Source organism: Sparus aurata, chromosome 21 (assembly GCF_900880675.1).
Source record: "Sparus aurata chromosome 21, fSpaAur1.1, whole genome shotgun sequence".
Taxonomy (NCBI): Eukaryota; Metazoa; Chordata; class Actinopteri; order Spariformes; family Sparidae; genus Sparus; species Sparus aurata.
The window spans coordinates 9,659,461-9,683,398 of record NC_044207.1 but is presented as its reverse complement, the minus strand read 5'-3'; the positions used below and the strand labels follow the sequence as shown (position 1 = coordinate 9,683,398).

General features: G+C 42.1%; 1 protein-coding gene across 3 annotated transcripts in view; it reads left to right on the top strand.

Annotated features, from left to right (window-relative positions):
- The first annotated feature begins 910 nt into the window (after positions 1-910).
- Positions 911-23,938, top strand: part of tbl1xr1b (TBL1X/Y related 1b) — a 25,710-nt gene continuing 2,682 nt past the window's right edge. Inside the window, exons 1-16 of one of the 3 annotated variants that reach the window (XM_030403039.1) lie at positions 911-1,170; positions 3,815-3,881; positions 7,085-7,188; positions 7,322-7,467; positions 9,110-9,329; positions 10,555-10,687; positions 14,098-14,239; positions 15,731-15,794; positions 15,890-15,987; positions 18,092-18,152; positions 18,496-18,617; positions 18,955-19,029; positions 19,940-20,067; positions 21,370-21,535; positions 21,651-21,752; positions 23,515-23,938. The exon at positions 23,515-23,938 is cut by the window's right edge and continues 2,682 nt beyond it. In XM_030403039.1, coding sequence (XP_030258899.1) covers positions 7,131-7,188; positions 7,322-7,467; positions 9,110-9,329; positions 10,555-10,687; positions 14,098-14,239; positions 15,731-15,794; positions 15,890-15,987; positions 18,092-18,152; positions 18,496-18,617; positions 18,955-19,029; positions 19,940-20,067; positions 21,370-21,535; positions 21,651-21,752; positions 23,515-23,541 — 1,542 coding nt within the window. In that variant the 5' untranslated portion in view covers positions 911-1,170; positions 3,815-3,881; positions 7,085-7,130 and the 3' untranslated portion in view covers positions 23,542-23,938. Of the gene's footprint in view, positions 1,171-1,407; positions 1,620-3,814; positions 3,882-7,084; positions 7,189-7,321; positions 7,468-9,109; positions 9,330-10,554; positions 10,688-14,097; positions 14,240-15,730; positions 15,795-15,889; positions 15,988-18,091; positions 18,153-18,495; positions 18,618-18,954; positions 19,030-19,939; positions 20,068-21,369; positions 21,536-21,650; positions 21,753-23,514 lie in introns of those variants that run through there. The other 2 variants (XM_030403038.1, XM_030403040.1) reach the window with 2 other exon arrangements.

Genomic DNA, 23,938 nt, shown 5'->3' with positions numbered 1-23,938 from the left:
GAAATTACAATACATTACAGCATCCCATCACCTTTCCATATGAGTGAATGTGTGGCACGACATATCAGACAGAGGTCTCTGGTGGACGAGTTGCAAGGATGTTGACAAAGGGCCAGATGAGCACTAAAGATAATTGAGTGGGAGGATCAAACAGCTCAAAGGATGGGAGGTAGCAAAGACAGAAAATCAGTGGACTGCTACAGCCATATCCATCACTGAACTACACAGTTAATCTGATCAGGCTAAACAAATAAACGCCTTTGAGACTTTTACTATCTTGATCTAATGCAAATGTTGACACTCTGCATTATTATCACTGTTAACACGGCTGAGGACGATATGCTCTGCCACAGAAATATAGTTCAGAAGTTATGGTCCTCTGCTGGCAGAATGGTTACATTTGTGGTAACAAGACAAAAACACTGCAACAAAGGGCGTCCTGAATATGCTGCACACTTGCTGTTTTAATGGCTCCCCAGTTCAGAATTTCACAATATGTCATCATCTCGCATCGGGAAAAAAAGCTGAGGCAGCGCAGCCACTTAAACTGGGGCAGCCGCTGGTGACAAACAAGGTACTTTGTGATACATGACACATTATAGTGAATTTTGAAGGTCAGCGCCCATTCTGTGCTCATGTGAATCCTTGATATTGCATAAATCTTAAATCACCAGGGTGTAGTGTGACAGCTCCCAAGCTATCACCTCCGTTGGGAACATTGAGGAAATTAATATGATTATGGATTATGTATACGGCTGGAGGGAAAAAAAAAAAAAAAAAAAAAAAAATCTGTGTAAAACACAGATTGCAATGATGATGTAAGCTTGTTGTTGACTTTCCCAGTCTGAATGACTGAGCAGAGCAGAGGGGGTGGGGTGTCATTAATCCATGGCTAGTGGTGACCACACAAGCGAAAATGAGGCGTAGTGGGGGATGGGCGAGGACACTGTTGTTATGACTGGTGCTTGGCTGCGGGACAAACTTCCAGAGGCCTCGGCATTTTTCCCCCCCCCAACTCCATCTCATTGGTCGCTCGCAACGAGGAAATGTGGCTCCATTTTGCCGTGAACCTGTCAGACGGACCGGGAGCTAACAATTAATCAGCGCTTGAGGACGGCGTTCAGCTTTAGCCGGCCACGGCGCGCTGTTGCTGGTGCGTTTGGAGAATAGGTTAGTCACCCGGTACAGCGTTATATTCTTGTTCCGCTTGGTAGAAATGTGAAATAACGCTCTTGCTTGAATGCAGATCTGTTGGCGAGCATTGTTGCACAAGTTTCCCAACCCCACTTCACCATGTTCGGCCGAGGACACGAGGGACACGCCGGCCACGGCCGCCGTCACGAGTTAATCGTTAAATCGAGCTCTGCACAGTGGCGGTTAGAAACAACAGTAGTTACAGGCAGCTCATTTGTGCATGCCGGGTCACTCCACTGTGTCGGATGTCTGAAGCCGTTGCTGGCTTCTTAGCGCCTGGCTTTAGTTTAAATATTATAACCTAATAATAGTTAATATATGTCTGAAAACGATCCTTCTTGCAATCGATTAAACCGATAACATGGTCTGACTCGAGCACGAGACCCGTGGAAGATATCGTCACTTGCAAGGTTTAATCCAAGTAGGTACGAGATTATAGCCACACTGCCATTAGCATAGCACGCTAGAGTTAGCCACCTCGATAGCTTGTTAGCAGGGTTAGAGCGGTAGCAAAGCGGGCGATCTCACGGTTCTCGTGAGAAATGCTATTTTAAAAGAAGCTAACGTGACGTTACTGTAGTAGCTGTATTAAGAAAATGCAGACACCGCGTTTCCATGTGGTGTTAGCTGCAGTAGTTTGGGAGTTAGCTTTTGATGAGCCGCATTAAAATGAACTAAATCTTAGACCGCCTTGCCTCACTGGCATGTGTGGTGATGGGTCCGGCCGCCGCCAAGACAAAACTAATGTGAACTCGCATGTTAGCCGAAGAGCTAACGTTATTAAGATCATGGCAGTGCAGATTGAGCGCTGCAAATAAGAAACCGACCTTTACATAAGTTAATGAGGTACATAAGAAGACGAATCAAGTAGTGGGTGTTTACTTGATAATTACATAGGAAGCTAGAGCAGAAAAATCCCATCCCTTTTCTCCCTGGTACATCCACTTAGTGACCCATGACATGTGGACAATTGTCAGCCTGCCCCGACATTAATTCCACCAGTAATGAGTTAAATGATCGTTGCACTTCACAGATTCGGTGCTGCACTCTCATTGACAGAAAATAAATTCTGCATTTGGATCGGCTCGCTTTAAAACAAGAAGTGCATTTTGAGCCATTCATCGGCATTAGCTGACTATCCGCCTCATACAGTGCGCTGGTTAACGTACACACTGTAGTTTGTTCAGCCCATTCAGTCGCCACGGTGTGTGGGGGATGGGTATTGTATTTCCTCAAGTAGCTCGCCGTGCTATCTTGCTAATTTAGCTACCGGCAGATTAGCATGGTGACATAACTTGTATGTATTTAAGTTGCACGGAATCGGAACCAGAGGAGGGGCAGCCGAAACGCCCGGCAGTCTCACAGACGACTTTTCCTCTAAAATCAAAAATGGCGACAAAACAACATCTGACCTGTGTTTTGAATTTGAATGTAACTCCATACAGAACTGGACTAAAACGCAAGATTTTGGCCCCAGTTTCCAGAAGTGAGATGCAGGTTGGCACTGTAGGCAGCAAGCATCTAAAATGTCTCTTAAAAGAAAAAGAAGAAATTCTAAATTACTAATTATGGTGTTTACAATATTCGTAAGGTAGGAATATGAACCCAGAAATATCTATTCTTCCCATAAGTGAATAAACAAGCGGTTCTCAGAGGATATATGGTCCCAGAACATTGTATGTAGCTAGAAAGGCAGGGTCCGCCAAATGTAAACAAAGTTAAAAAAAAAAAAAAGAAAAACTTTGAAATTGTGTTGTCCTTTAGGTTCAGTTTGTTTAGTCAGCCATGAAAACAAAGAGTTTGTTTATTTAGTTAGTTTAGGCATTGAAAAAATTAATCAATGAAGATCTTTCTCTTATGATTAGAAGTTCCTCCCCAAACCTACATAGTGCACCTTTAATAAACTGAAATAACGTCATTTAATTTCCTTTAAACATATGAGTACTACCCTTTGTGGTATTTACACTATGCATAGCTCAAGTATCCACAGGTTGTTTTGACCCAGTTTCTCTCATTGTTTGGTGACATGCCCCTTTCGTTCATAACACCATCCTCTGTCGGCCCCTTCACTGACACACTGCTAATAAACTGTCCATTCTAATTTAGGTAATTTGTCACTGCCCGATAGAGTCACTATCTTCTGTGAATATTTGCCAGGGCCCACTATATGGCTTCTTGTGTAGCTTTACCAAGACATTGACACTTAGTAATGAGAAAAAGGTGTGACTTGGGCATCACTCGTGCTGCCTTCAGACCAAACTCTGGACACAGCATTAGAAAAGGCAAAGCTGATGGCAGTGCATGATGGGAAGTGGTCCAATGTGTTTCAAGGACACTTTTGAATTGAATGATTTTGATACATGTTGTCTGCTGAAATAATGATATATATATATATATATATATATATATATATATATATATATATATATATATATATATATATATATATATATATATATATATATATATAGTTAAGCGTGTAGTTTTACACAATCGCACTGGAGAAACAGCAATATCCTTATCCTTAATGTGATCTATATGTGACTTCCAATTGTCATGTTACTCAACAATATTTCAGGAGCTGGAAGACTTACATTAATCTTCTTTCTTTTCCTCTCAGGGGCTGAGAGTTCTTGTGGACTACAACGCAGCTATGATGCGCATCTGAAGACATCTTGATCTCATGGGTAGTGTATCTCACTTCAATGTCTCACTTTGGATGTAAGTTTTTTTCCCACCTGTGTATAGATTTTGTCTGGCCTCTTTTCTCTGGCTGCATGATCAACTGCTGTCTGTAAGATCACATGGCAAAGTGTCAGTCATACGGAGAAAAAGATGACTTAAACGTAGCTTCGTAGTCAACCACTGGATGAATGGTTTATGGGAATTACTCAGTCAAGACCCATAAAAAAAGAGCAGGACCCTTAATAGCTTGTTTAACAATTTACAATTTATATTTTTTCATTTTGAAAAAATAAAATTAAAACAGTTTATGTAACTGTGGCAAAATATTGAATAGGTTACCATTTGAACTGTTTGCTGGCTTGTAAATGTAGAGAATATCCTGCATGCATTGTTGTTTCAACAATAAGCGGAGGTTACGGGTAGGAGAAGTAATGGTTATGGCTTCAGTTAAGAGAGAGTGAGCTCTTGGTGAGAATATATCCTGCTAGAACAGGAGTTAAGACAGACCAACGCCTATTTCTTAAGATCAAACTTTGATGGTATTTAATTGTTGTTTTGAGATCATGTTGTTGGTCTGTTGTTTTGATTACATGATGGTTCTTTGGAAATGTGTTTCACATCAGTACATAGATGTGCAACTATGGAAACAATGGCTTTGAGCCAAATACACATTGGTCAGGAGTAATGCCTTAATGTTTTTATTAGAGCTTATATGTGAATTTACTGGGGGTTGGTAAGGTAAAAGAAACCAGTAAGAACAAGTCTTTGAAAGTGTCTGACTGCCCTCCAAAGGGTTAGGGTTAGGGGGGGCGCGAACGCTCGTCAACGTCAGTCCGGGGGGGGGGGCACGGACAGACGGTCATCAACTCTGTCAGCCGGGGGACGGATGGACGCTCATCGCCATCAGCCGGGAGCTCCTAGCTGCCAGCTGGGGGACGGACGCTCGTCACCGTCACGTGCTGAGTATAGCGCCGCTGACCTAGCCGTAAAGCGGCGTAGCGCCGCTGTTCCACCATCTGGGGAGAACCCTGCTTAGGCGGGAGGCAAAAACGCTTGGGCGCCGCGCCTAAGCCATATAATGGCAGGGAAAACCCTGCATATATATTAGGTGTGTGTGTTGTGCTATCACCATTGGGATAGCCACTGAACGGCAGTCTGCAGCTGCAGAAGCTTGCTCTTTGGCTCAGTGGCTGTGTGCTTAGGGGTCCTTTGTCAATGCTAGATGTTTCCAACTACACAATGTCGGATTCACATGTAGGAAAACATTTAACTTCGTAAAACAATAGTAGACAACAAACATGGCCAATAGCGGGTGGCAGAATTTCCTCTGTATACTAAAAAATCGGTCTAAATGAGTTTTAATTTTCGATCATAGAAATCAAAAACAGAAGTGTTATTCTCCCAGTATTTTTTTTTCTGTTTACCTGCCCCCACTTGGAGGCACCCCAGACACTATCAGAGACATTGAGATTACTTCTATTTTAGAACTCCTTTGTTGATTTGTTTAGGAAGAGAGCTTACTCGTGAAAGAGAACCAGAAACTGAATTGCTATATTTTAATTCCAAGTGGCATTTCTTTTTTTTGTCGATCTGATTGCAACAATCATTATCTCAGTCAGCTATCTGTACATCAAATACAGTGGGAGACCTACTTTGGGAACACAGTTGTAGTTTTCTATTAATGTGAGACTAATGTCTATGAAGTTTAGGCTCAAAATGTTAGACCGCATAGACCATAAGTAAACTGAGGAATTCTGATAGCAGTTTGTGCTTGTTGTTAAGGCCTGACTTGTACTTTGGTGGCTACTGGTTAGTCTGCTGTAACATGAGTCAATCAGGTTGAGGATACGTCATTTGCATGTGTTACTCCATGTGTCTACTTATCAGCTGTTTGTATCATTGAAAGGCGAAATAAGATGGGTAGCATAGTGATATGTTACGTTGGACGGGGTGTCAACTTGATGAATTGGTAGGCCTATTCTTATCAGTGTGCTCTGACCCCGTTCACCGCTCTGGCGTCACTTACATGGCGATGACGTTTGCAGGCACCCTTTCAAAACAGGCTGGTGTCAGATATGCGAGAGTGTACTGTAACTACACGGCACCTTAAACACAAGGTGAGAGAAAACCCCAACACACTGTAAGAGTACAATGGAACAGTGGAAAAACACACTGTGTTTGAATCATGCTGTGGTTTCTGTCATAAAATATCTCATATATTGTCCGCAAGTCTTCTGTTAGATATTCAGATGTGATCAAGCTTTTTGCTGAGTTCTGTTGCTTCAGTGTGAGAAACACCAGCAGTCAGGACTTTCTGACCACCTTGTCAGGGATAGCTGAAGGGCTTTTACTAGATTCCAGGCCTCTTGGTTCAGTTGGTCTTGGATTTGAGCCTCTGGGATGCGGCAGGAGACATGTTGACTTTTTCAGCGGGCTGGCATGATGGAAACAGTAGATGTTCTGTCCCCCGTCCAGACCCCTTGTTTATTTCCACAGTCCAATTTTAAACAGTGCGGGTTCTGCATGAATAAATATGGAGCCCGGACGCAAGCACTGTAGGATCTGTTATTGCTGAGGTTTAAAGCCCATCTATTCCAGGCGGTTTGGGCTAAAATACCCAGTCTGCCTCATGAAGACTCCTGGTAATTATTTCCAGTTGTAGGTTAATGAATGGAAACATGTGCCCTGCCTACAGCCAGGAAGCTGCTGCAGCTTACAAACGTAGAGAGGAACTAAACATCATAATTTATGAAATGGCAGATCACAGTGCGCAGTTTCCTACTTTTCTGTTTTGAACTTGCAAGATCTAGGTCGAGCTAGGTGACTTTTTTTTTTTTCTAAACCCTCTTCCTCTTCTCAGTTTTCAGCAGGCGTGCCAGTTTGGTAGTGAGTTACGTAGTTAGCTTGTAGTGTAACACCATCCTGTGTGTGTGTGTGTGTGTGTGTGTGTGTGTGTGTGTGTGTGTGTGTGTGTGTGTGTGTGTGTGAGAGAGTGTGAGTGTGAGTGACGGCTTTCTTTCACACCTGGCTCGGTGCCCCTGCATGTCATCTTATTTTTTACTGTCCATTTCTGCTTCCGTTGGATGTTAATGCACTCTAGTGATAAAGATACTACTAAAACCTCCTTTCAGCTCAGTGTCATGCCGTGTAATATCATTTACCCTTACTAAAGCAAGACACCCTGTTCTGTGGTTTGCTTTTACAGGCTCCTATCCTGTGCTGACCCAATGGTTTAATCACCTGGACTAAAAATGAGCATAAGCAGTGATGAGGTCAATTTTCTGGTTTACAGATACCTGCAAGAGTCAGGTAAGCGTCATGGAGATTTTTATTTTGTTAAATATATCCATGAAGTGCTTTTATTTTTCTGTTTTAGAATATTTAAAATGTATCATAAACTGCTGCTCTGTTGAATTCTCCATATGATCCATGCCTCCTCCAGGATTCTCCCACTCAGCATTTACCTTTGGCATAGAGAGCCACATCAGCCAGTCCAACATCAATGGAGCCCTGGTGCCCCCTGCTGCCCTCATCTCCATCATCCAGAAGGGCCTGCAGTATGTGGAGGCCGAAGTCAGCATCAATGAGGTCAGACTCCACCTTTATACTAGACCCATTCACACTGCAGTTTGGATGCAGGGATCCTGCACCATTTCTCTCTGATAACAACACAGGTCCCTCACTCAACTAAATAATGAGAAATATCCCACCAAGCAACGTTACATGACCAAACAAAAGTAACGTAGTAACTGTAACTGTCTTGGGCAACTTATGAGGAAAAACAATTACTGCAGATATACGTGGAGAAGCGTCTGTCCTCCTGTCTGTCCTCCCGCCGGTCCTACCAACTCCTCGTCACATTTCTGCCCAAAAAACAGCGTCTGTCACTGTTAAAAAAACTCCCTCCCCATCAGTGACAGAGTCAGACAGCATCCAGTTTACTGATGGCAATTACGTAATTTAGAGCAAAAAAAAACTAACTTTGACACTTTCCAGGATGTTTGGTGGGTCAGGATCTCAATCACTACACATTATAACAGCGTCCATATGATTATAAACTGTCCGCAGGTTTAGATTGACAGGAGGACACCTGGGAAACAGCTTGAAAACACACCAACGTCATTAACATGACTCATACTGCCATGCCTTTTAAGGAGCTGCCGAATTGGCAAACCACTGCTGCGACAATATTGTGGTTTCTCTGTTTGAAAGGGGCTACTACTACTACTACTACTCAAGTACTAATAAGTGTAACTTTACAGTTGAATCAAGTTACATTGTGCACTAGCTTAAATACAATTTATAGTCCGTACATCAAAGTGTATGAATCTCATTCATCTACAATTCAGATCAATGCTTTTGCATCTTATCAATTAAACTATGCAATATATTACCTGTTGCTGAAATGCTTCTTATCCCCAAAACTTGTACAATAAGATATATGGTTATGTAAGACAATAAACCACGATGAATCATCAAAGTAATGAATCATGCCATGAAATACATTTCTTTTAAAAAAAGAATTACTAAATAAAAGCACATAAGGTATTGATCCAAAAGAATTTTGAATGAAGACACATTGAAAGAAAAACTCTTAACACTCCATAACTTATTTGAACTATGTACATATTTTAGTTCTTGAGACAGGAAAAGATGCACATAGCTTGCACACTGCAGGGCTCCAATATCCCACATTTTTTAATTCACCAAAGGGCGAGCCATCTTTGTCTTTTCATGTTTTGCTTAAATTCATCTCGGCGCCTGCCCTTTTTTGATTTGGAGGAGCGTGCACACTTTTGTACAGTTTCTGACAGTACTAAGGCGTTTTGGTCGTTTCATCCATAATTAAAAGAAAAAAAACATTTCCCTAATCCCCACATTGGTATTTATGCTTAATGTGGTGATACTATTTTTCTCAGTCTCCAATGTATGAAGTTTGCTAATTTTGGCTCAAAACACTCATCTTTGTCGTCTTAAGTTAATATTTTTCTATAATTTTACAAGTAATCAAACATTGCGATCAATTCCACAAACTGACATTCTAGATCAAAAGAGTAAAAAAATTATTTTACGAAATTTTTAGTGCATCAACACTGTTATTCTATCTGAACACTTTCACAAAGAGATCAATTGTCCACATTGTGCTTTGACTCACTCGTCTGTTGGGTTATACATTGTCATGAATTAGATGGGTAATGTGAATGTATACATGTGTATTTTGTCGGTGCAGGATGGGACCTTATTTGACGGACGGCCCATTGAGTCGCTGTCTCTGATCGATGCTGTAATGCCAGATGTAGTCCAGACAAGGCAGCAGGCCTACAGGGACAAGCTGGCCCAGCAGCAGCAGCAGGCGGCAGGCAGTTGCAGCAGCGCGGGGCCCCAGGGAGGCACCAAGAACGGAGAGGGTGCCGCCAACGGGGAGGAAAACGGATCCCACGCCTTAGCCAGTAAGCTTGCTCATTGTTGTAAACAATCTTTGAATCAGCTCTTTAACAACCAAATTCTGTTATGCTCGATGTTATTCATGAGTTAAATGCCTTGACATAATCAGATTCATGCTCATAAAATGCTTACACAGCTGTTTGGGATTCACCTACTGTGTATTTGTGTTGGCTTTCTCTGGAATGTGTGTGAGTTGTATTTAATCCTGCAGACAATTAAGCAGAAGTGTGAAGAACCTTTCTGCAAATCCGAAAAAGGGACAGAAAACTTCAAACTATACAAAATCATGCTGGATTGTATGAGCTAAATATGCATCAAAGTAGATTCTAAATATATCTCCTTAAATCATTTCTCCCTTCATAATTGCCAGAGAAATGATTTGTGTGTGTGTGTGTGTGTGTGAGAGAGAGAGAGAGGGAGAGTTGCTTGTCTTTCTCATGAGAGCTGCAGTACGTGGTTTTGTTTTGTAAATGTCTGTGGCTTGCTTGGCATTACAAAAAGCTACTCTGGTGTTTCTCTCACATCTGCACAAGTGTTTCCCACATGTGTAGCATCGTCTCCGTGTCTTTATCCACTTTTTCCTAGCATGTAATTGTTTGTTTGATTTAGTGTAAAAAGGAAGCATGTGGTCTGGGTTCACAGTTACAAACTGGGCATCAGAATCAAATTATAGAGTGCTACAGACGGCTAAATTCAGGTTCTCCCTGGCTAAAGATTAGTCCAGCAATATCTTGCATGGGTGAGATAACTGCACAGAGCTTACTTTTGGACAAGCTTTGTTTTGTTTAAAAAAAAAAAAATTTCATTCAACGGCAGCACAGCCTGCTCTTTAATTGTGCAGCTGTTCAGGCTGGCGTTCAGTCAGCACAGCACAGTTTACTTGCGTCTTGTTGAGAAACGGTGGCGTCGCCGTTCTCCTTGAAGATCAGACGATGACGTACGTGTGCAGTGCTTTGGGAACAGTCTGGTTCGTAGGAAATTAGATGATGTCAGACGTCTGTTATTGCTTAGATAGATGCAGCTTGCCTGCCTGGGTGTTAATATTCTTTGCTGTGTGAGCAAACACTGGTAATTCATTCATAAGTAATAAGCTATTTTACTAGAAGCTGTTTTTCAAATTGTGTTTTCCTTTACCTTTGAGAATCCCAGCTGCAGTTTCAGCCCCCTCATCTCCAGAACATCAGACTGTACTTAATGAAAACATTACTGCTTCTCACCCCCTCCTTGTAGATCACCACTCAGAAATGATGGAGGTGGACAGGGATGTGGAGATCCCCCAGAGTAAAGCCATGGTCCTGAGGGGCCACGAATCAGAAGTTTTTATCTGTGCCTGGAATCCTGTGAACGACCTCCTCGCCTCCGGGTCAGTATGTCTGCGTCGTCCCTCTCCTCCCAGAGGTTTTCATTGGTCACATGGTGTTAAGAACCGCATGGAAGTGTCATTCTTACTAGGACAGTCAAGTCGAGGAATGCATTAGTGAATTTATTACAAGCGAAATTTCACATTTAATACAAATGCTTTTTAATGATCGCCTCGACCCTGATAATGTGAAAATGCACATCAGCTACTGATCATGTTAGTCCCTCTGGTCCTGTTTGAGAACAAGATATTGTTTACATGTTTAACATAAACTATTAGATTAAGAGTCAATTTACAGCCAAGCCTCCATCTCTTATCGGTCAGTAAGCTAATTTTCTAAACAATCAAACAACAAATGGAGTTTTAACACAATAACTTTCTCTTGTTCCGGGCAAACTTGGAAGGAGGAGGAGGGTAACCCCGGGTCCTTCCTCATCAAACACCATAAAACAAATCTTTGTTGGCCAAAGTCGTTGTTTTTTCAGTGTCATTGCCCCTCTCCAGATGAACACGGTCATGCAAAAGAGTCTTTTACAATGCAGCGTTTTACAAAAGATAGTATTGTTCACATTGTAATGGAGATGCTCGCAATATGAGGGATTTTCCTGTAACAGCTAATGACTAAAGGCTTACTGTGCAAGATGTCGACAAACAGCTGCTAGTCATCCAAGACCTGACTAAGAGGAGGCAGTCCAAGTGTTTTTCTCACATTTGTCATGCTCCACATCTCACCTGTTTGCCAGTATTAGGCTCAACAATCGCAAAAAGCTGTTTTGAAACTATTTTTAATGGTATTTTAGAGTTTGGAACTTCCTGGAAAATCATTAAAATGCTGATGACTCATCCTGCACTCGGGGGCGAATATTCATTTTTTGTTAAGTAAACACTTTCTTTATTTTATGATGCTGCTATGGGTGTATTAAAAGAAGAAAGCTGTGAACCGGACTGCACCAATAACTGCACAAAAACACAACTCTGTTCAGTGATTCGGGTGAGACTGGGTCATTTTTTATGGACATTAATATTTTCTGGTTTGCTCTCTGCTGCCCTCGGGCTGCTCTGCCTTGAGAAACTTTGGACAGATAGCATTACTTTTTGCTAAATTAACTGAACAAATGCACACACCAGCAGCTTCTCAATGAACACCTCTGGACCGGGGCTGTATGCAGCCTTTAAAAACAACTATGGAGAGCAGTTACAGTACCAAGGGTTTTTTGGAGTTCCCTGGTAGACGGATAACAGTAGCTTTGTTGCTAAAGTAAGTGCTGTACTGCTGCTAAATGTTGTTTCCTGCAGTTTGCTTAGTAGGACTACCTTGCTGACTCAGCCCCTTGTTGCCAGGTCCCAAGTCTGGCATAAAAACCATCTCGGTACTCTATTCGCTTTGTCAACAAACCCCAGTCTTCTCGAAGGCGGTGTTTTTCCCTGCTGGTTCAACCGTGTGCACTGGTAGAGGAGAGTGTACAACTTGGCGGGTGGGGGTTAGGTGGGGCGGGGCGTAACGTACATTCCACTCCATTGGCTGCTGCTGGTTTTTACAGGAAACACGTTACTATGCCGAAGCAGTCAGCATTAGATTTTCACAGTCGCTTTTAAGTTATGTCGCCTGTTGAGTGTAGCCGTGTTTACTTGTCTAACACTTTGTTGTGTTAATGGTGGACACTTAGTACTGTGTGTTAAAAAGTTGGATTCATTTTCACCAGCGGTCTGTAGAACTTGTTTTTTGGCAAAACCCGATTGATAGCCTCCAGAGTAGGGCTGGGTTCTGTAAACACTAGGGCTGCAGCTAAAGATTATTTTTGCTGTCATCATGTTTTTAGTTCTTTGATCTATAAAATGTCAGAAAATTATGAAAAATGTCGACAAGTGTTTCGCCAACGCCAAGGATGACATCCTCAAAAGTCTTGTTTTGTCAACAACTCAAGCATTCAGTTCAAACCGATTCATTGATCATCAAAATAGTTGGCAATTGATTTAATAGTTGACTACTTATTGATTTATCGTCATGGCTCTAGTTTATTTTTTTGCGCCTCTTAGCTGAATGGGCCAAACAACAAATATCCCCTTTCACTCTATTCTCATGAACTTTTTAGGGCCAAATCAAGCAAAATGCACAGCTTTGAGTCCCAGGTTCAAACAAATCCTCTCACCGAAACAGCGCTCTCCTCCCAGGATGTCCGACATGGAGACGTACTCCACCCGTACTTTTCCAGTATTTATGTCAACACAGGAGATCCCTAAATTTCTGAGCAGTCAGACAAATGGAAAAGAAGCATGAGCGATTGGACAGGAAGCACCAGCTGGTCTGCCCTTTGGAGGTTTCTCTTTCCATCAGATCAGGCAGCAGGCGATGTTCTGGACTAAACATGTTACAATTATTTCAAGATTAGTGTATGTTTGTGTAAAGAGTTGATTTCTCTTTACCACCCATCTCAGGATAGGTTCTAGAGGTGGGAATCTGTAGATACCTCATGATTAAATTTGGATCAGAATTACAGGGCTACAATGAGATGTATAAAAATGTTCTATAGAAGATTTATTTCTTTGACTGTGTAACAAATTGATACTTTTAAAACGGCATTGCATTTTTAATTAACTCTAATTAAAATGGAATAATTAACTTTAATTATCCTTACTATTCAGTGTTGAGATTTAGTTTATATTTATCACCGTCCATTTGGTTCTGCCATAGGGAGCGTACACCCAATTACATTTTTTTACAGGCGATCGTTATGTTGATAATTGTGTTTTACATTTTTCACATATTGACTTTAGTGTTAATCCATGACATCACTTGCCGTCCGCAGCACATGGATCGAAGTTCTTTATCAGTACAAAGACGTGATTTTACTGTGCCAAACAAAACAAGATGAAGGACTAGAATGACTCAACATCCTCCTCAAATGTCATCAAATCTTTTCCTGCCTAAATAAACCATGTAGTGCTTATTTATAAACCCATCAGTGGTGAAAATTCAGCGGGGTGCATTTACTGTATCGCCAGCAGTCCTGCGCTGAAGCATGAGCACAGCTCTCAAAATAAAATGACAAAAAAAAGCACTAACCTGTGACACAGTCTTATAATTTATGAGGGTCGTCATTGGGGGCAAATATCCAAACAAACCACGTCAAGGTTTATGAGTTTAAATGTGAGTTTTAAGTGAGTCTAGATGGGTCTAAAATGTATTTCTCTGTTTTCCTCAACAGATCATGTGAAACAGTTTGATAGGGATTGATAAAGATTTTGGATTTGATTTTGGGTTCAGATTTGATTTAAAAAAATCAGCTGTACTCACCAAGGGTCAGTTTAAAACCGTTCCCATGCGTGATTTGAAGAACCAGAGCTGTGTTATGTGCCTAATGTTGGATTGTCTGTGTGTGTGTCTGTGCGTGTGTGTCTGTTGGCTCGGGCAGGTCCGGGGACTCAACAGCGCGGATCTGGAACCTCAGTGAGAACAGCACAGGCGGATCCACCCAGCTGGTTCTGAGGCACTGCATACGGGAAGGGGGCCAGGACGTACCCAGCAACAAAGACGTCACCTCACTAGACTGGAATGTGAGTCTCTGTGTGTGTGTGTGTGTGTGTGTGTGTGTGTGTGTGTGTGTGTGTGTGTGTGTGTGTGTGTGTGTGTGTGTGTGTGTGTGTGTGTGTGTGTGTGTTGGTGCATAGTATGATTGTGTGTCTGTTCCATGGAGTCGGTTTTTAGTAATCTAATCTAGTGATGTGTGAGTGTGACCGCTACTTCTGCTAAAGGCATTCAACCAGATACATGGGGGCGAGTCACTCCCATAGGAAGAGTAGAGGCCTTTATGATGCTCAGCTGCATACAGTTTTTTCCCTAAGTAATGAAAGTCAGTGCACACTTCTAAATCAAGACTAATATTTGATCTCTTACTAACTGCTAACTACACTTTAAATGTGCAATATGTAAGAATTGGCACGTCATACTCTAAACAAATAGGGGTAAGCGTCACCAGAGTAACAGCTAACTGTAGCTGCTGTTAGTTAGTTAGCTTGGTTAGCCATCTATCTTGAGCTTGAAGCAACAAAAGAGTGCCAGGGTTTACACTGTTGGCACAGGAGCTTTGGACCAGGACAGGCTAGGGTTAGCTGGTTAGCATGGTAACTTCAGTAGGTATCTCTGCCTATGTTGGCATCATAATGTAAAAACTGGTATTTCTTTGCATTCTCTTGCTAATTTTAGTTAACATCCGTATATATTGCTGCTTAAATGCAAGCCTGGTTAATATACAAAGCCGTATATGCCTTTAATGTCACATCTACAAGGGTTTTTTAAAATCGCCTATTGACCCAATTACCACTTCCCAAAGGTAGCCCGTCTATGATTTTTATCTAAAGTTTTAAGTTTGTACTACATGTTTCACGTCACAAATGCGCCAGAAACAGTTGAAACAGAAGAGAAAAAACAACACTAGATCCTTTGTGAGAGCAGTGTCTGTAAAACAGTGAATACATTCTGTTGATCGTCACAACCCCTGCGAAATGACTCGTGTCACTGTCAGAATTTGAGCCATTTGGTTGAATAACATTTAGCAAGGCGCTCGGCGATTTCCACAGCTGGGAAGTCATTTTGGCTTCAAAACACCACTGAACAGCTTTCATTGGAATGAACGCGGGTCCGCCTCCAACACTGTGTCCAGTAATAAAACGTCCTTGGATAGATTCCTTCCATATTTATGCGCCAGGCCCGGATGTTGATAATCCATCACCACTTTTTGCACAGTGGATTTTAGCATGTTCACCCGGATCTTAAGCTTAGATCAGAGCCGAGCCGAGCTGACAAAAACCCATTGCCCATCTACTGCAGAGTCCATTGACCTGGGTGTAAATGCAGAGTTTACAGATTCCCATTGCACACAAAAGCAGGATCTTAGCGGGTTTAAGTGGGTTTTTGACCAGTGGAAAGGGTATGAGATGAGGTTGTACCTCATGAGAATATGCAAATAAAGCTGAGATAGATTGATATTTATCTCCTGATATAACTAACTGAAAACTAATGAGGACCATTTCTCTCTTCCGTTTCAGAGTGAGGGAACGTTGCTAGCAACAGGCTCATATGATGGCTTTGCCAGAATATGGACCAAAGACGGTAGGATTCTTACCTTCCACCACATCATACATGTACTTCTACAGGAGTGTTTAGATGGTGAATTGTTTTGTGTTTTTTGTTTAATTAATTTTCAGGTAACCTGGCTAGTACTTTGGGTCAGCATAAAGGTCCTATATTTGCACTCAAGTGGAATAAGAAAGGCAACTTCATCCTTAGTGCTGGTGTAGACAAGGTAAGGCACACTGATTTCACAGTTAAATAAGTTTGAGACATGTATCTGGGGCGACCTTGTGAGCTTTGCAGCCTATTCAGTGTCAAGAGTTGTCACTTTAAAGCTACCTTTATGGAAATATGACATTTCCAATGGAGCCAGGATGTTGAGTTGGGATGTAACTCAGTCAGGGCAGATCTCTAATGCGATATCAGTTGTCAGTGTAAAAATGTTTGATACTTTACAGCTGTAGTAGAGAGAATAGAACTGTTCCCCAGTTTTCCAGGATGTAAGATCTGCAGTAATTAACATTTTGATCTTAATAATGGATGAAAATTAGTCGCTCATAGTGATACACCCACAGAAAAGGATAGAGAATAGAGAGCATTATCACTCAACATTGCAGATCAGTTCAGCTCTGTGGATTGCAGCATCTTTCAGCTAATTGCTTTGGTTTTATGGATTCTGAACTTAAAAGTGGCCAAGAAATGTGTCATCAGTGTTTTAGATTCGACTTTTATTTTTGGTTGGTCACACTGCTACAGTAGAGCTCAACAGTGAGGTTCATATTCCGAATCAAAGATGTGCATTATTAGCCACAATGTCATGGATGTCCAAGATAGATTTACCAGGAGCCACAAGTCTGCATGTTATCAGCCTGTTTTTTATGGGAGACATGTTAAATGACCTCCACCCAGGAGGTTTTCTTTTTGCCTGTGTGTGTTTTCTCTTGGTTGGTTGGTTTGTCAGCTGTGTTGCACAAAAACTACTGAATGGATTCCCTCGAAACTAGCATGGAGGATGGGTCGCGGCCCAGAATCCCAGAATAGACCCTGTTTTATTTTTGGTGCGGATCTGGATAAAGGGACGGCTTCAGGATGCACCTTAAAGGGCGTTTTTTTATTTGTTCTTTCTGATGGAATCATATATGGACCTTGGTTAAAAATGATTAGGCTTATTTAGCCGATATCTATTTATGAGTTCAATTTGAAACGGATCCAAATAAAATCCAGAGCTGGATTAAATATATTTTATTTAACATTGGATCCGGATTGATTTAATTTAAGGGGCCTTGATGGAGGTATGCACTCTACTGAGTTTTATTGTAGTTTTGAAATTCATGGAGAATGACACTAAATATAGCAATGTCTCTGATCTGTGGAGCTGGCTGTTGCCATACAAATTTTTACTGCACTCTCAGTTGTCATGTTATCTAGTGAATTACTCTTACCCCGATTGGATTGTTGTTGTTGTTTATGTGAGGTTTACCCCTGAGTGACCACAATCTCTTCTGATATGCTGCCTTTCTTAGAGATGAGGAACAGTGTCCAAGGGGTGAAAAATAACTACATGTGAGTTAGAAGTCATTGGAACGGAATCACTGGCAACGGTCACTCTTGAAGTAATTATGTACGCAGTCGCGTTTTAACTTATTTCCGTTTTCCAAGTGTGTTAAACTATTCATGTAAGGATTATTTTAAAACGTTGATGGAGTGAATGAATGGGAAATTCACCTCTGTAACCACTATAGTTTAAAATACTTATGGATGGCTTTATTTCCGTTATGCTACATGAGTAAAAGATTAAATGAATCTGTCTGTTAACAGCAGCTATGATAAGGGAACGGCTCAGAATAGGGATGGCATGCATTGAGACCACAGACAGGTCTGTGCAGATATTATGTCCTGTCCTCCGTCTATGCCTGCCTGTCAGGGTCTGCTTACACCCACACTAAACGTTGAGCACTGACAGCTGAGAGATAGATATGCTCTCCCCCTGTCACAGATGACAACAGTTTATGGACACTGTCACAGTGCCATCTAGTGACATGAAGTATAATGACAGATACAGTGTCACCTTCAGCATACATATTAATGCTGAAGTGCTGATGTCTTGCAGGTAGAGAAAGGCCATAGGTGTGTGTGTGATGTAATGACTTCCCGCCATCTGTACTTGCAGTTTGTTCAGTGAAATGAGCGTAAATGGCCTTTTTGTTTACATAAGGATGTAAGGACCATTTTTGTATTCTTACGTAATGTTTTTTTGGTTAATTTTTTTTTTTTAGAGATGTCCCTACAGGAACACTAGCATTAGCAATAACACTGAAAATATCCTCCTCCCACAGACCACAATTATTTGGGACGCCCACACAGGAGAGGCGAAGCAGCAATTTCCTTTCCACTCAGGTGAGTGACAGGAGTCAGCGGCTCGTCCCACGTGACTTTTAACATCACCTTCTTTCTCTTTTAATCTGATGTTACCTTTTGCTGAACTGTAGCGAGACCATAGTGATGATAAATTCAAACTGTCATCTGTCATCGAGTTCTTTCACACATTGTGACTGATATCTATTACTTTCATATTCAGACCAGCTTTGCTACTATCGGCACTCAGACTGCCTTGTAGTTAATTATCAGATTCAGTGTGGCTGTAAGAAATCAATATTCAGACCTTCTTTTCTCCTTGTGTTGAGTCTACATGCCTCACTGCTGCAGCAGCCCTAAGCTCTCTGTCTCTGCCTCCCAACAGCACCTGCTCTGGATGTCGACTGGCAGAGCAACAACACGTTTGCCTCCTGCAGCACAGACATGTGCATCCATGTGTGTAAGCTGGGTCAGGACAGACCTGTCAAGACCTTCCAGGGACACACGGTAAGGCAGGACTCCTGTGTACGAGCTCTCAGTTAGGGAGCGCAATAGGAACCCTCTGAACACACCCCTGTTCTGAAAACGTTGTAGGTTAGATAAGATGAATTCTGCCTATGACTCACCGTAGCCTCTAATCAAAGTTACTTCTCTTATAGTGCATTTATTTACAACTCTAGTCTCCAACGACTGTCAGTGGAAAATCCTCCTCAAAGCTGTGACTCACTATAACTATGACATCACTGCATTATGTGAAGTTTAGATATACTACATCTACACTTTTTTCTGCCCGAATACATCAGTATGTTTTAATTTTGTTTACTAACACTCTTTCTCACTTTAGAATGAGGTGAACGCCATCAAATGGGATCCCACTGGCAGCTTGCTGGCCTCCTGCTCAGACGACATGACACTGAAGGTAGGTCCATGCAACACGTCACTTAGTGGCTGAAATGTTTAATTTTAAAATTGGGTGTTTCATTTACACAATGATTCACGGAACCCAGAAGTGTTTAAATATTTAAAATGAAACAATCCCTACAGTCATTTTTGTTTTGTCTCATGAGTAATCATGATTGAAATACAGCTGGGCGACCGAGGTGTAGATTGATTTGTAGTATTGAAGCATCATTTAAAAAAAAATAAAAAATATTCCGCTTGGCAAATAATGTTATCAGTGAATGCCCGAACACAGACCACTGCAGAAGGCTTCCTCCCTGTGCCGGGTTAACAGGGGTTTGTTTCATTGCCACACGTCCCTAAAGTAGCTGAGTTTAGCCTCGGAAGTTTAAAACAAAGTTAGGCGTTAGCTATACAACCAAGTTAAGCTGGAAAAGCTAAAGGTGAATAAAAACAGCGTAGCCAAGAGAAACACACTTCACACAGTAGCCCACAGACTATAAACACCAACAGCACTGAAGTATTTTGAGTGTCAAGTGTTCGCCTAACTGAGCTGGTTTGAAAAAATATCAAATATAAAGTTATTACAAAGTACATACAAAGTTATTATGAGCAGCTGGTTAAACAAGAGGCGGTACACGTCGATTGCTGTTAGTATAAAGGAATATTTTAAATGATTTTTTTGCAGTTGCATTTATAGTAAAAATGCAGATGTGATGACAAAGTTTCGAGAGTCTGGAAATGTTTGGTTTGGTTTGAAAGTGCTTAAGAATTATATCAAATATCTATTGAATCTTGGTCTAAAAAAAGCGAAGTCCCCCTGCCCAAAAAAAAACAAAATACAATCAGACAAATTCCTAAATGAATGTGCAAATGTAATTTGTGATAAAAAGCCATACCAACCGCTGGTTTCTCCCTTTCTGCCATAGATCTGGAGTATGAAGCAGGACTCCTGCGTTCACGACCTCCAGGCCCACAGTAAAGAAATCTACACCATCAAGTGGAGCCCCACAGGCCCCGGGACCAACAACCCTAGCGCCAACCTCATGTTAGCCAGGTCAGACCACAAAGCGGCACCTGAACACCACCCTCACTCTCATTGTGTGGTTTTGACCTTATATGCTACAGGCCAGTTATGTGTTTATAGAGGTGAGATGACACAAATACTGTGAATGGAGTCTTAAGTTCTTATATTGGAAAGATAACGAAAGAACCTGCAGCTTCTTTTTAATGAATGATGTACTTTCACATAATTATGATGTGATGTCAGGATACCAAGATGATGTCAGTGAATCTTTTTGGCTGAATCTTTAATAACTTGTACAAGTTCTCTGTCAGCTGCTCTCGGTAGCGGTCCCGTTTCCTTGATAGAACTTCATCGGTAAAATATATGACAGTGACCTCGAGGCTGCTGCTCATACACTATTCTGGCTTGACTTGCTGTAATAAGTTTGACTTGGACTGCAGATGTTTGTATCACTCACTATGTCTTTTGCCATTGTGAGTCACTACACAGCCAGCTCGAACACTTTTCAGATGCACGTAGGTGAAGGATGCCGCAGTGGCTTAACTGACTCTGAGGAGATAACACAGGGTCAAACAGATCAGAGCGGGCTTTCCAGCTGAACAACCCTAAATCGCATAGGCACTGCCATCCACTATATATTACTGAAATGCAGTGTCTGTCAGTGTCTCTGTAGAATATAGAAATAACAATGAAACATGCTGCTGTGTCATGTTGGCTTTCCAGGGTACTGTCTCAGACTGGGAGACGATTGAGTCATAAAGTTTAAAAATACAATTAAAATGTGTTTGTTTAAATGTCCCATATTATGCCCATTTTCAGGTTCATATTTTTCAACTAGAGAATTAGATTTTTTTCTCACACTGTCCGTTGCTGCAGCACCTCTTTTCACCGCTGTCTGACCACCCCAGTATAGACCCTGTCAATTTAAGGCCCTCCTCCTGTAAAGCCAGTCCACTTTAATTGGTCAGCTCTCACAGGCCTGAAAAGGCACCGCCCACCATGTTTCTTCATCAGCTGTGTGTCCTTAACGTCCTGATGACTTTATTAGGCACAGTTTCTGAGTATGGCCTGTGTGCTTTTCTCTGTGGATTGAACACTTTTACAGTATTTATATAAAATCTATACATGCTTTATAATCACAGAAGACATGACATGACATCTCCCTTTCTACAATTTCAACAGTGTGCATGCATAGAAAAGTGACACATTCACCTGTTTACTTTAATGAGAGCTGTCATGTCCAGTTGACACACTGTATCTCACTGCTGTGGTACATGGCAGTTAATTTAATTGCTGCACAACTCTCACTCTTCCTCTGTCCCCTTTATTTAGCGCATCATTCGACTCCACAGTGCGTCTGTGGGACGTGGAGCGTGGGGTGTGTATCCACACCCTCACACGCCACCAGGAGCCCGTCTACAGCGTGGCCTTCAGCCCTGACGGCAGGCACCTCGCCAGCGGCTCCTTCGACAAGTGTGTCCACATCTGGAACACTCAGGTTGGGGATACTTGAATGAAACACATGCTAACCAACATTAGCCATGATATTATAGACTATAGATGATGGACTAAATACAAAGGATAAAGATGTTTCCTGACTTGTGTTTCCTCAGACGGGGGCTCTAGTCCACAGCTACCGGGGGACAGGAGGGATCTTCGAGGTGTGCTGGAACGCCACAGGAGACAAAGTAGGAGCCAGCGCGTCAGATGGATCGGTGAGTTGTGCTGCCTGAGCGCTCCGTCGCACACATCGTACATTGAAAGCACTGGGGCTCCTATGCACAACTTCCAGCCCAGACTGCTGACCCAGGAAGTTTGTTGGTCAGCCATGTGTAATAAAGGTTTGACCTAGGTCAGCTGACACCATAAAACGCCTCAGAATCAGGGACGAGACTGAGGTCAAACATGGTTCTGCATGTTACAGTACCGTTGGCTAACACTACACGTAGCCGTCAGTGTCACCTTTCACACGCTGAACCATCCATGTGTTGTTTGTGATAAACATCTTTAACAGTTGTTTCAGAAAGTATTCAGATCCTTCCACTTTTATTAATACTCCATGACTCAGAACAGGTTTCAAGCTGGTGCAAACCACATTCCCAAGAACACTCCATAAAGCCTTTCAGATTGGACAGGTCTGAAGCATTAAACAGAGGATGGTTTGACAGTCCATCCAGGCAAGACGAGCCGAGAGCAGAGAGGTTCCAGCAACACTCTGAATGCTATGCTCTAGCTGGGGTTAATCAGATCCCTTTAAGAATACTTTCTGCTGTGAGTGTGCCTGTTGGCGTCAGGGACTGAGAGGTGGGCCAGGATGACAGAATGACATACAGAGAGCAGCCTTCAACAAAACCTGCAGAAGAGTGCATATTTCAGCACTGCAGCAGACAGCCAAGACTCACTGAGGTGGTTTGGGGACAAGAGTCTGAATGTCATTAAGGTGCCTGTTGAACCCCGCTGTAAATCTGTTCAGAGCCTGAGAGGACTCCATATGAACAAGCGTGAATTTGCAGTAGCTGCGACCAGGACGTGCAGTCATCCACGCATTCATGAGCACACAACATCACAAACACTGAACCTCCACGGCAGATTTCAGCTTCATAGGAAGCCTTGTGGACCCGTATGCTGATGGAGCTTTGTGGACAGATGGACATGAGATGGTCATTGAAAAAGATGTGGCGGAGGGGGGGGGGGGGGCTTTTTTGGTTGTGTCATAAATGGCTGATGGACCCAGCAATCTCCCGGCTTTTGTTCACCGTGTTATTTAACAGAACTGTGCTAAACAATCAGGGAGAGGGAAGCCGCATGATAGATCCCATGATTGAATTCACATGTGACTCAATATCCATTGAGTCAAATTTGGCTGAAAGGCACTAAAATCTGAAGTAGGGACGGGGCAATAAAGGATCGGATCACATAATGCAATAAAATACACTCACAGTAAGTTGATCGTGGTGAATTTTCATTATGCAGATAATGATGTTGATGTACAGTTCTATTGTGGTTTCCTGATATATTCTGAATTGGCTTGCGCATCGTGTCCCCCACAGAAACAAGTTAAATTGGATGTGTGAATAGTACAGGTTCCCTTCTTAAGAACAAGATGAGGTTAACGCTGTTTATTTATTTTTCATTTGTGCAAGATGACCTTATGATTCATGATTACTGATTTACTAATTTATAACATTGTTTTTCCTGTCTGACGCATTGAAAATATTTTGTTTTCATAAGAAAATGATAGGTTTAAGTAATTCCAGCATGATTTTAGTGAAGTCTCAGTTTTTAGTTTATCGTTTTACGAAACATTGACGATTATCTGGATAACATCGTGAATCACAATTGTGTTGGACAGGATAATCGCGACCAGAAATGTTTATACCGCGTCCAGCATGAAGTTATTGTTTGCAGTAAGAGGTCTGATGTGGCGGAAAGGGAGTTTCATTACGTCTGACCGTCTTCTCCCTCCTGTTTCTCCAGGTTTGTGTATTAGACCTGAGGAAATGACACCCGTCTGGGGGAGCCATGGACCGACTACGAATGTGTACATAGCCAAAATGACTGTCTGTCCCTGCCTGTCCAACACACTGCTGTAGTCCCGTCAGATGCCATGGCCCGCCATTACAGCCAGATGGAGCGCTCCCCCTCCCCTCCTCCCTCCCCTCCATATGTATACACGAGGACCACACCATTGCCACATACAGCTGTTATGCACAGGCGTCAGACAGACCTGCAGGAAGAAACATTTCTGTCATCACACAGTACAAACCTGTCGGAACGGTCACATCCAAACCAAAACACCAGGATTTATCTCGCTTTCCTGTTTTTATCCTTTGTACCAGAATTCTACAGATTCTTGTTTTTCTGTTGGTGTGTGCATATTGCATATATCAGCATCTGGTGT